The sequence below is a fragment of the Microtus ochrogaster genome, chromosome 4 (genome assembly GCF_000317375.1).
Source record: "Microtus ochrogaster isolate Prairie Vole_2 chromosome 4, MicOch1.0, whole genome shotgun sequence".
NCBI classification, from domain to species: Eukaryota; Metazoa; Chordata; class Mammalia; order Rodentia; family Cricetidae; genus Microtus; species Microtus ochrogaster.
Window position 1 is genome coordinate 21,107,804 of NC_022011.1, and position 13,854 is coordinate 21,121,657.

At 41.1% G+C, this 13,854-nt stretch overlaps 1 protein-coding gene across 1 annotated transcript in view; it reads left to right on the plus strand.

The window, feature by feature from the left end:
- The window catches only part of Cntnap4 (contactin associated protein like 4), a 292,183-nt gene that overhangs the window by 180,527 nt on the left and 97,802 nt on the right, over window positions 1–13,854 (plus strand). Inside the window, exon 9 of the mRNA XM_005345710.2 lies at window positions 10,274–10,423. Within this exon, the coding sequence (XP_005345767.1) occupies window positions 10,274–10,423 (150 nt within the window). The remainder of the gene's footprint in view (window positions 1–10,273; window positions 10,424–13,854) is intronic.

Below are 13,854 nucleotides of genomic sequence, written 5' to 3' on the forward strand. Positions count from 1 at the left end.
TAAAATAGAGTCTGGAACTAATAAGAAAAGTATGTATACAAATCGGTGCTAGCGTGGTGCTTAGTTAGGCTTTCTGAGGCTGTGAGAAAACACCATGACCACAAGGAACCAGGAGGGGAGGAGGTTTGCTTCACTTACACTCCCACATCACAGCCCATCATCGGAGGAGTTAGGACAGGAATCTGGAGACAGTAACTGATGCAGAGGCCACGGAGAAATGCTGCTTCTGGCTTTCTCCTCATGCCTTCCTCAGTCTGCTTTCAGAGAGCACCCAGGACCACTAGCCAAGGCGCAGCACCACCTCCAGTGAGCTGGACCCTCCCACATCAATCATCAATCAAGAAAACATACCACAGGCTTGTCCACAGGTCAATCTGGTAGGGGCGGTTTTTCAATTGAGGTTCTCTTTTCCAAAAGCTGCAGCTTGTGTCAAGTTGACATAAAACCAGCCAGCACAGGGATCCTTTGTTTGTATATTTTTATTGCCATTCATGTTCTTGCATCTAACAGTTTAAGTTACAGTGTTAGAAAGTCAGCATAAATTATAATTTTTGAGAAGTACTATGCCGTGACTTTTATGTAATGTTCAATGTGGTGGATTTGTAGTCTGGACCAAAGGAAATAAATTAATCAGTGTCATATGAATAATTAAGAGACTCCTAAAATGAGAGTCTAAAAATGTAAGCTTGTCACCAGTGTACAGAGTATTGTGACGCATTTAGCATCCTCTGAAGTGGTTACAGCCAAGCCTAGTTTTCAACATCTTAAAGAAACTGCTTCGGTACAACATTACTGTAGTGAGCTGCGTGAAGCTAGCTCACTTCCAACCTCTTTTCAGGAATGTGTGGTTAATAAATTACTAGTTATAGCTCTGCATAGAATACCCTAAGTGATTTTTAAAATCTCTAAATGAATGTTTGAACATGGAGAAGGCAAAATCCATTATGATATCATGTGACTTTATATGATTATTTTCATAGCTTATAATAAGGAATCTAACTAGGAGTGTCAGGGTGGTAAAATAAATTACACTGAAAATAGCAACCGTTGGCCACCAACTCACCCCACTCTTTTTTTTCCAGTTTCCTTCAAAATTATATATCTAATAACTATGAAAGTTTAAGCCATCCTTATGTAATGAAAAGATTTGCTACAACATAATACCACTCCAACAGTTACACATGACTTTATTTCAAGTCATTGTCATACAGCTGTTGATTTGGTTGTCCAACCTTATTAAGTGCACCCCAAGTAGTTATGGGATATATGTTAATTTTTGTGAATTTCAGTGGAGCAAATATTTTTTTTTAAATTTACAAATGAATTACTTAAATGGTAGTTGGTGCCTGGTTAGCTTCTTTTCCCATAGGAAATGACCTTTCACTAGGGGTCATTTGGGATACTATACTACACTAAATCTTTTCATTAAATAGGGATGACTTAAACGTTCATAGTTATTAGACATATGAATCAACAATCCTTAGGATTTGAAAAATTAAAAATATTTTCACCTTTCCTAGTGAAAGAAACTAAATTATAAGGAGGAAAGAACTGAATTATGCAAATATCTGAATTATCAGGATAAAATTGTAATGGAGTGTACCGTTGGCAAATTGTCACTTGGAATTATTTGAAAATACTATGTGAACCTAAGCCATCCTTGAAATATTAATGGTAGTATATTAGCCTAAATCATGAGATGTTTTAGCAGGGCTCTGAAATCCCTCATGACACAAGGTATTTTCAGCCCTTGTCACTGTTAGAGATGTCAAATCAAAACCCCTCCAGATGCCTTCAAGGACCTAACATAACAATGCAGTCATATTTTCTTACTGGAAATGAAATTCTTTGCTGTCAAGTTTGGAGTTCCTTCAATAATCTTAGCATTTTTGCCTAATTGGAAAAATCAGCCCTGTGGACAAGCTTTCTGGCCCCAGAGCAGAAGTTGCCTGTGGTATTGCTTGTGCTGTCTGAAGTGTGTGTTTTGGTAGACATTTGCAATCCCGGTGTCCCTGGCAATGGTACAGCCCTCTTGGGGTGTCTCCCCCAGTAGAAACCATTCTTTAGTTCCACCTCATCCCCTTTCCTTGTTAATCTCTTCCTCTCTTCACTCTGTAAACCTGTCACCTTCAAACTCCTGCCCTCCACTGAAGCGATAGTTACCAATGACCCCTATATTTTCCCCCTGACAGGAGCTATCTAGTGATCTGGGTCCTTAATTCTGGCTAGCGACGATAGTTAGTAAACCTAGGAGTCCTGTGATTTCAGAGCACTGAGATAGATTTGGAGATGGAGCGCCACTCTTCAGGGGCTCCTTGAGTGATGGCATACATGTAATTGCCTCCTGCCCCTTTGCAGAGGATCTTCCCTAAGTGGCAGGCTTAGTGCTTTTATCTATCTCCCCTTCTAGATGCCTGCTACAGTCTAAGCAGAGGCTGAGGGCAGCTGAGCTGTCGGACTGTTTTCTATAGCAATTTACGACAGGCCTGCAGATTACACAGGAGAAAGCAGATAAAAACCTTCTCACTTCCTGCTATGATCTGTGTAACAGTTATGTGGCTTGACCCAGAGACAAGGGTTGAGGACTTGGGTTGAGGAAGAAAGACTCTGGAACAATTCCATTCTTTCCACCACCTGCAATTGCTAATACTTCCACCTTGGACATAGTTGGTATTTGAGCACCTTGAGGCTGTTGCTCATTGCAAGAAGACTCACGTGAGCAATTGGATGCAGACATATTGAGAATGACATACAATTTGGGGTTATGTTCATTGACTGGTGTGTCTAGAAAGCGAACATTCGCTGTAGATGAAGTGCTCTCGGGAAGTGGGGATAATTCTATGATCTGGTATTTTTGTGATCGTTATCTAGAAGGATGAAAGGAAGAAATCATGATGAAATAACGGACACGAGAGAAATTAGTCATTGCAGTGGCCATTTTAGTGTGTGTTGCTGGTATCACCACTCCTGGCAGAAGCCATGTAAGGGAGGAAGGACTGACTTAGCTCATGGCCTTGGGGAGTTTCAGCCCATCATCCCGGGAAAGGCATGTTGGAGAAGTAGGCTTCATTATCACAGAATGTGTGATACAGGAGCCTGTTAACACCACATATGGTCAAAAAGCAGAGAGGCCAGACCTAGGGATTTTTCCACAGCTAGCCTTCAGAAGAAGATCCTGGTGACCTGCCACCATTAGCTAGGCTCTACCTCTTGAAGGTTCCACAGCCTCAAAGTCGCATCACCCGGAGACCAATCTTTCAAACCATTAACCTGCAATGGGGCATTAAACATTTAAACAGTGACAGTAGTTATTCACATTATCTAGAGGAGGGAGAACTTTAGTATGCCTCTTGTTTATACATTAATCTTATTTCTTTTGGGGGTTGTATACAACCAAGAATTTGAAATAGTAGTATTTTTGTTTCTTTGTTCCTTTGCTGTTCTGAGAAAAGACCTTGTTAGCTGGCCTGGAGCTTACTGTGAAGACTAGGCTTCAACTTACAACCCTTCTCTTGCTTCTGCCTTCCAAGTGCTGGGATTATAGGCAGGCATGCACCACTACAGGAAGCCTAGAAATAGTTTTGGTTTCTTCTCTTGATCCTATTGTCGCATAGCTACTGATGTTGGCATTCTGGGAGTTGACTTATGTTCAGTGGGATAGCTCCAGGTCCTTCACCTGGCCCTGCCTGGCAGCCAGCTTCTCACGGCTTAGCTTCTTCATAGCCACATGCCTGATTGCCAGCCCTGCCTTTCTCCCTTCTCAAAGTGGATTGTCCGACATTAAGAAAAATAAGGAGAGCACCTGCCTTATAGGCAGAGAAAATTGTGGGTTTTAGAGTCAGGCAAGGGTTTCTGGTTTGTTTTTGTTGCTTACTAGCTGGATAGCATCCACGGTAATCATTGAGTCTCCCAAAGCTTCATTTTCTTCAGAATTAAAACAAGGGTAATAACCATTGTGGTGTAAAATACATAATACATAGAAGGCACCAAAAAGTACTTGGGAAGCATTACTCAAGAACATTGTTGCAATTATTACTTTATTAATATAGCAACAACATATTTACTCCCCAGATGAGTGGGGCCTGGGCTATAGCTCTATGGTAGAGTACTTGCCTCCTCATGGCCGTGGTCTTGCTGCCTAGGATGGAAAAGAGATTATTAGTGATGGGTATAATAGTTTCAGTGTGAAACATCTCCCTCACCGGCTCATGGCTTAGGATTCTTAGTCCACAGCTATGGGTGGTGTTTGGCATTGTGTAAAGTTTGATTCTAGAGGGAAGATTGGAGGAAGTGGGATAGTGAATCTGAGCTGTTGAGGGTTACCTTGGGTATGATCTTTTTCTGGGTTTGGTTTGTTGATTTGTTTTTTGTTTGTTTTATTTTGTTTTTCCTACTGGTATGGGAATAATCTCAGCCATACACGCCTATCATCAGGAATTCTCCCATGACATCTAGCCATAAACCATAATAAACCTTCTTCCTTTTATAAAGGATTTGTGTGTGTGTGTGTGTGTGTGTGTGTGTGTGTGTGTGTGTGTGTGTGAAAGTGGCCATGAAGCCAGTAGAGGGTTCTCAGGGAATCTGGAGTTATAGTAGATTGTGAGTTACCAAGTTCAGGTGCTGAGAATGAACTCAGATCCTCATGAAGAGCAGCAAGCATTCTGAACCAATGAGTCATCTTTTCATTTTCCTTTCTTAAGTCACTGCTGTCTGGTATTCTGTCACAGCAATGAGAAGAATAATTAATAAAGCAGCGATAGGGTTGACTTAGGTAATATAATTAATAAGGAAAAAGAACAAGTTGCATGGTTCCTCCCTTTAACTGTAGTGTGGCTTTCAAAGGGGACGCTTCCTATCAGACTGGGAGGTGGGAAAGTGAAGTGGAGTCTGATTTACTAGGTAGGGCTAATCGACATATGTTAGGGATCACTCATGTTTTAATTTGAGCAATCCATCCCGTTGACAGGCAATACGCCTACTCTACAGGTAAATGATGTCTATTACACCAAATTTCAGCTTTCTAAAGGCCTCTCTGGAAGTGTGGCCCCAGTTCTTAACCTGCTGGCCAGTTAAATGATTGCATTTCACTGGGCCAAATTGCAGCGTGGGGTGTCCTGCCAATCTTTTGTTCATAATCTAACTTGGCTTCCATATGGAAAGTAAGATTCCAAAGGCCTGCCCCAGCCTTTGGTTTAATTCTGTCCCGTGCCCAGTCAGCAGATGCCCAGGGCACAGCTACACAAAGCGCAATCCTTGGACCACTATGATCTCTCTGCAGGGTTTGTCTGAATCCACAAGTATGAGAACAGACATAAAGCTTTTGGAAATGGTTACAGCACAAAGAAATCCATAGAAGGCATAAGCATGTGCTTAGTAGACTTACATTTTTTAATGTTTCATTTTCAGTTTTATTTTATGTGTGTGGATGTTTTGTCTTCATGTATGCCTGCGTACCTTGTGCATGAAGGGTCTTTAGAGGCTGGAAGAGGGATTGGATCTCTAGGGGTGGAGTTACAGGTGACTATGGAGTTACAGGTGACTATGTAGTACCAGGTGGGTACAGGGAATTAAATTCTGGTCCTCAGGAAGAGTAGGCCATGCTTTTAACTACTAACCATCTCTTCAGTCCCTAGACCTGTACTTGATATAACATGGATTTTATAGCAATCCATTTTATCATGTATTAGAAACATATCATTATGGAAGCCAGACAAAGCAGTACACACCTTGGAGCCCCAGCACGTGGGTGGCTGACATAGGGTGATACTGATTTTGAAATCATCTTGGGCTGCATACCAAACTCCGTAACTAAAGAAGGAACCAAGATCAGGGCCGGGGCGATTATTCAGTGGATAAAGCATGTGCGGAACAAGAGTGAGGATTTGAGCCTAAATTCCTAAGAGTACCAGATGTGGTGGTACATGTCTGTAATCCTAATTCTCCCATGGCAAAAAGGGACACAGATATGGGAGAATCCACAGTAGTTAGCAGGTCAGTTAGCTTGGCATGTGCCACAGTGAGCAACAAAGGACTCGCAAGCAAGTAGAAGCGAGAGCTGACACCCAAGACCTTTTGACCTTCATGAGCACAATGTGGCATGTACATGCATGCATTCACACAGACATGGGTGCAGGCACATGCACTCATTCACTCACAATCATAGGAGAGTTTGACCACTAGAGACTTCATCAGCATAACTGTTTGAAAAGCAACAAATGGTGCTGGCATAACCTGATGTGTAGAAGAATGAAAACAGAAGAATATTTATCACCATGCACAAAACTCAAGCCCAAATGGTTTAAAGACCTCAATATAAGTCCGACCATACTGAACCTGATAGAAGAGAAAGTGGGAAGTATTCTTCAATGCACGAGCACAGGAGATCACTTTCTTAATATAACTCCAGTAGCACAGACACTGAGAACAACAATTAATGAATGAGAACACTGAAAACTGAGAAGCTTCTGTAAAGCAAAGGACACAGTCAATAAGACAAAAAGTCAGCCTACTGAATGGGATAAAATCTTCACCAACCCCACACCAGACAAAAGACTGATCATCAAAATATATAATGAACTCAAGAATTTAGACATCAAAATTCTAAATAACCCAATTAAAAAATGGTACAGAACTAAACAGAGAATTCTCAACAGAAGAATCTCCTATGGCCAAAAGATACTTAAGAAAATGCTCAACATCCTTAACCATCAGGGAAATGCAAATCAAAACAACTCTAAGATACCATCTTACAACTGTAAGAATGGCTAAGATTAAAAACTCTAGCTTATGCTAGAGAGAATGTAGAGTAAGGTGAACACTCATTCATTGCTGGTGGGAATGCACACTTGTACAACCACTTTAGAAATCAGCATGGTAGTTTCTCAGAAAATTTGAAATCAACTTACTTCAGGATCCAGCCATACCACTCTTAGGTATATACCCAAAAGATGTTCAACCATACTACGACTATGTTCATAGCAGAAAGTACCTGGAAACAACCTAGATGCCCTCAACCAAAGAATGGATAAAGAAAATGTGGCATATTTACACATTAGTTAAAAAACAATTAAAAATAATGACATCTTGAATTTTACATGCAAATGGATGGAATTAGAAAACACTATCCTGAGTGAGGTAACCCAGACCCAAAAAGATGAATACAGTATGAACTCACTCATAAGTGGATACTAGCTATAAACAACAAAAATTGAGCCTATAGTTCATGATCCTGGAGAAGCTAAGTAATAAGGTGAATCCCAAGAAGAACATAAATAGATCCACCTGGAAAGTCGAAACAGAGGAGATCGCCTGACAAAATTGGGAGCATGGGGGAGGGTGGAGAAGAGAAGGTGGAGGGGTGAATAGATGAGGGGAGAAGGGGAGGGGTGAGTAGAACATGAGGTAATGGGATAGTCTAGAAGGAAGAAGGACAGAGATGAGAGCAAGGAAAGAGATACCTTGATTGAGGGAGGCATTATAGGGTTAGCAAGAAATCCGGCTCTAGAGAAATTCCCAGGAATCCACAAGGATGACCCCAGCTAACCCCTAAGCATTAGAGGAGAGGGGGACCCAATCTTGACTTGGCCTATAGTCAAACTGATGAATATCTTAAATATCACCATAGAACCTTCATCCAGCAACTGATAGAAACAGAGGCAGAGACTGGCATCGGTGCACTGGGCTAAGCTCCCAATGTCCAGTTGAAGAGTAAGAGGAAAGAGAATATGAACAAAGAGGTTAAGACCATGATGGGTTCACCCACTGAAAAAGTCTACCTGAGCTAATGGGAGCTCACAAACTCCAGCCAGACTGGGAAGGAACAAGTATGGGACCAAACTAGCCTCTCTGATTGTGGCTGACAGTTGCATGGCTGGGGCTGACTGACGGGCCACTGGTAGTGGCACCAGGATTTATCCCTGCTGCATGTACTGGCTTTTAGGGAACCTATTCTCTTTGAATGGATACCTTGCTCAGCCTAGATATAGTAGGGAGAACCTTGGACTTTCGCCAAAGCATTGTTTGTGCCTTCCCCTCTCTGAGGATTGGATGTAGGTGGGGCAGGAGGGTATGTGGGGGGAATGGGAGGAGGGAAAGGAGTAGGAAATTGGATTGGTATATATAATGAAAAAAATATAGTTTGTTTTCTTTTAAAAAATTAATTAATTAATTGAAAAAGAAAATGGAAAAGCAAACTCTAAGAAAAAAGAAAAAGCCTAAGGAGAAACAACAGATTGGAGCCATTCATTTTGGCACATCTGTGCTTGGTGAGCAAGTTAGAGGGCACATGGGGACCTGCACTTAGGGGTTAAGTAAGTAAACAAAGGTTTGCCACTCTGAGTGCAGACTCCTAAAGGTCACGCCGGAAGAACAAATGGGGGACTTTTCATAATTTACTCTAATCTTAGTCATGAGTTTTATAACTCTATTCTGTCTTTTCAGTAGAGTCCACTCGCAGAAATAGCCTTTTTAGTAAGTATCTAATCTGCCTTCTTCACTGCTGTGCCCAAGTATCTTTCACATAGCAATCCGGAATTGGCTCCTGGAAAAATCCGGTCTTGGATAATAGAACAGTGTGCTTTTAAGCCTGGGTAGGATCTGTGTCCCTTTAAAGTACATACATGACAGAACACTGTGACCAATTTAAGAGAGCTTTGGTGCACTTTCACACTGCAATTGTGAGGGAAACTCATTCAGCTTAATAAGGTGATTACAAATGGCTCCCCGGGCTTCACAGGATGATTGTATTTTGGTTTGCTGACTTGGGTGGTCTCTGGCTGTAAGACTGGCAAATCCACCACAGACAGTTCAGCTTCCCTATCCCCGCTTCACCTAGGACACAGCTATTGTGTCCTTTGCCTTTGAGAGGAAGGGCAATGACATGAGCGTCAGCCAAGGACAATGGCACGGGGTTTTGATCCTACTTCATGTTCTGGCTTTGTGGGAGCCTAGCCAGTTTGGATGTTCACCTTCCTAGACATGGACGGAGTGGGGAGGACCTTGGACTTTCCACAGGGCAGGGAACCCTGACTTCTCTTTGGACTGGAGAGGGAGGGGAAGAGGAGTGGGGGGAGGGGGAGAAGGGTGGGAGGAGGGGGAGGGAAATGGGAGGCTGGGAGGAGGGGGAAACTTTTTTTTCCTTTTCTCAATAAAAAAAAATCACAGACTTAAAAAAAAAGAAGAGCTAGAGACTGTGTTTCAGTGGAAGCTCCACGGTTTTTATAAGGGCCATATTATATTTATATAAAATTGTGAGTTTATTTGGAAATGTGTCTGTTACATTCAAAGAGAGTGAGAGCAAGAGCGAGCAGGGGTGAGAGAGAATCAGTTCTATGTACTTTGACAGTCATAGTAAATACATTCTATGGAGCTGAATCAGAAAACACTTTCCCTCTGGTCACAAAGGTTATCTCTAGTAATCTTAGGTCAAAGCAATGTATACAAACTTATGCTTAATCTGTGTGGGGTCCTTTTAAAAGATATTTAGTATACAATATATGGTTTTAATGTCTTTATTGTTTGATAATTTCATATAGAAATAAAATGTGTTTTGATCAAATCTACCCCCCCTTTTTTTTTTCCTCATTCCCAACAACCACTTTTCCCTCCCAACAACATGTGCTCTTTTGAGAAAACCCACTGAGTCCACTTAGCTGCTTGACTGTGCAAGGGCTCCACATCCTAAAATGCTCCTCTCGAGAGACTCCCCCCCCCCCGTATGTGTGAGTGTGTGTGTTTCCTCCTTTGTTTTCCCTTTCTCCCTCACTTACTATGTTGTCTAGGCTGGCTTGAACTAATTCTCCTATATCACCTGTCCTCCCAAGCAGTGGGATCGTACACATATCCTTCATATTTGGTATGGGGGACAATTCAAATGATGTCCTGATATCTATGCCTTTACTTTCCATAGCTTCAGTGACTGTGGTCAATTACAGTCTGCAAATACTAAATGGAAAATCCCAGAAGTAAGCAGTTCGTAGGGCTTCAATGATGCTTACAGTATATTCTTTCGATTCTAGTCTTGAGTTACTACTGCTAATGACTGACTATGCTTAATTTGTATGTTGTACTTTATCATAGTTATGTATATGCAGAAAAAGGCACAGTACATATAAGGTTTGGGCATCCATGGGTGTCTTGTAATGTGTCCCCCAGAGAAGGTGAATCTTCAGTACATTCATGCCTTGCAGTTGATCTGAAATGTCTACTTCCACTCATGAACCACTGACTGTCTTGTGTTTGCTATTGAAAGCTTTTCCTCTACTTCTCCCCTCAGGTGCTGGCTTAGATGATGGCCAGTGGCACTCTGTCTCCTTGTCTGCTAAAAGGAATCAGCTGAGTGTGGTCGTGGATGGACACGTCACCCCTGCTTCTCATTGGCTGGGATCTGAGCAGGTTAATTCAGAAGGCATCTTTTATTTTGGAGGTGAGAAACAGAGTCCGGTCATATGGTCCATTGGGTCATGTTTGTGTTCCCAGTTCTGTGTCTTGGGGATGGTGTCTCACATGCTTTGATCAGTGCTAACCCTGCTAACCAAGGACTATTTTTTAACTCTCTTTAAACATGGAAATATTGAGTGGATCAAAATGACAAATTATGACTTAAAATGAATTCCTATAAGGCAGACTTCCTTATGCTTATGGTTTTTATAATGAGATTTATTTTAAGTAGGTCACTTTCTTCCATTCTTATTTTCAAGCTTTGTTAGATTTTTCTAGTGTTCAATGGCCCTTGTACACCGTCCTCTGATTTGATGGGTTGATGTCACTGCAGTGTTTCTCTGATCTGACTCATAGTTCCCCTAGAGGGTTCTCACTGCTTCCCCACTGCCCAGTACAGAACTCAATATTATGCCAATGGACAAATAATTTAACCTAATTAGTCACAGCAACTTGATCTCTATGTTGAAGAAAAACAAATACACTAGCGCATTTGATAAAAGCAGGACAGCAGCCTTCAGCGTCAGCCTTTTCCTTAGGGAACAGAACAAATGAACTGTTTAGCCGTCTTATGGATGGTTGGTTGAAATAAAAGCTTGGCAAAGCAGACTCGTGGCATAAAAATGAGTTTTTACAACTGAAGTGAAAATACTAGGCTCTTCAACATAGGGAGTGCAGGCAGTAGCAAGACATAATTATGTCATCGCATTCCCCATAATACCGTTGTTTGGCTATTGCATGACTACAGTTTAATAGTTGCTTCTGGGGCCAGAGAGATGCATTGGTGGTTCAAGTTCATACTGTTCTTCTAGTGCATCAGAGTTCTGTTTCCAGACCCTTGTCAGGTAGCTCACAACTGCCTACAACTCCAGATCTAGGAGATCTGATACCTCCAATCTTCGACGCACATAAACACACACACACATTCTCTCTCTCTCTCTCTCTCTCTCTCTCTCTCTCTCTCTCTCTCACACACACACACACACACACACACACTCTCACACACAAAATTAACAATAAAATAAATCTTAAAAATAATAAGTAATTCTAGAATCATTTTGATATAAAAAATGATTTTCAATTTTAATAATTATCAATGAAATGCAAATGATTTTTAAAAAGTGTTATAAAGACTCAGATCCATTCACCAGAGGTTAAATGCAAATTAAAGAACAAATAAAAACAAAGTTAAACAAGGAAGATAAAAGCAAGGGCCTGGAGAGATGACTCGCTGGCTGCTCTAGCAGAGGACCCAGATTTAACTCTTAGCAACCACATGGAGGTTCACACCACCTGTTCCTTCAGCTTCATGGAATCCAGCACCCTCTTCTGACTTCTGCAGTACCTATACTCACATATTCACACACACGGAAACATATATGCATGCACAATTTAATGTAAAATCTTTAAGAAAAAAACTCATGTAATCCAATACTGCAAAAAGCAGCAAAATAGTATTTTAAATGATATAATTGCTTCCCAAACTGAGATTTGTTCACCTATGGACTAAATTGCTTCACAAAACATGATGGATTTTTGAGATTACCCTAGGAACATAGTTTTTAATCAATAGTAAGGTATATGGAATACGTTAACCCAGAGCTTTCAATCCAAATGAAAGGATTTAGAACAGAGAAAGAGATAATAAAAATAACCCACCAAGCATACTGTTAAAGGATACAAAATAAAAATAGAAGCTTGGATAAAACTGTTAATAAATCATGAAAATGGAATTGTCTTTCTTATAGCATTTTATGACCTCTATGTTCAGATTTAGTAATACTTGGCTATTTGATGCATTTTCTCTGGCTACTCTGTTTATTCATGCTGTATATTTGAGAGTGAAGTATATGCATGCTATAATTTTTGTTTATTATGATATGCATGTCACACTCTGTACTATTCTAAAATGGTTTAGATTCACCAAGATTTACTGAAATATTGCAAAGTTACACAGAGCTTTACTGTGTACCCCATATCTAAGTTTCCTTTATTGTCCTTATTTTAGATCTTATGTACATTTAAGGAATACCAATGACTTTTTGAGGTATTTGTGTGTCTGCAAGCCTGAATATGGTACACACACACACACACACACACACACACACACGAGTGCAGGTGTTCCCCCCCCCCCAGTGTATGTGGAGGTCAAAGAAGGATGTCAGGCATTCTGTCTTATTGCTCTCCACCTTATTCCTTTGAAGCATGGTCTCTCAATGAACCTGAAGAGAGCCTGTTCTCTAGCAAGCTCCAGGAATCCTCCTATCTCCATCTGTCTTCACAGAGCTTGGGCAAAAGGCATGTGTAATGCCATGCCTAGCTTTTATTTGACTACCAGGGATTTGAACTCGCTTCCTCATGGTTGTACAAGTGCTCTTACCGACAGATCTATCTCTCAACCCCTCTAATAACATTAAAAAAATTCAAATCTTTCATGCATATTTTTACTTAAGAAAGACTAAGTCTGTCATGCTTGTTTGTCCCTCTAGGAGGTCCCCAGATGACTCCTATCTGAATTAAGAGTTCATTTTTATTTTTCCAATGTTTATAAATTTATAAGTATTTATGATATTCCTGAAAGATATGCTATAGAGCATCTACAGTAAAGCCCTAGCACCATGTCCTTTTAATAGATGCCCTGTGGCGTCTTAGTTATCCCAATATTTTCAGGGTTTGGCTTCAAGCATGCATTGAGAAATTCAGTCAGTGCAGAAACCAAACATATTAGGATTTGGGGAATAGGAATTCTGTATCCCAAAACATTAAATGCATAGTTTCCCTGAGAAACTCTGGGTAACATTAGCAAAGTTGTGTTTGGGGAAGGGGTAAAGTAGGACATTCTAAAGTGCAGTGCTGTGTCATTGGTGACTTTTCTCTACCCTACGCATTCCTGCTGGACTCGCATCTCTTCTGCCTGCTGGTCCCTGCAACTGCTTATAAAGTAATCATTCGGAGGCTTATTAATTATAATTGTTTTGCCGATGGTTCAGGCTTCTTACAGGCTAGCTCTACATATGAATTAACCATTTCTAATAATCTGTTTATTGCCCTGTGCCCCACGGCTTACCAATAATACTCTGGCATCTTCCTCCTCCTGCAAGGGCTGGCATCTCTCCACCTCCACCTCCACCTCCTTTCTCTTAGTTTCTGCTTTGATTTCCCACCTTGCTATATTCTGCCCTGCCATAGGCCAAAGCAGATTCTTTATTAATCAATGGTAATAAAATATATTCACAGTACACAGAGGGGCATCCCACATCATCACTGGCAATCCAGCACTGGCCTGATTGCCAGGCTGGTAATGGCAGTGGGATGACCACACTCTTTCATTTTCTAACTTGAAGTTTAGTGTCCCTCCACAACATCATGTCCCAGTTGTTCAACACTGAAAACTTGTTCTGTGTGGAGGGAGATCCC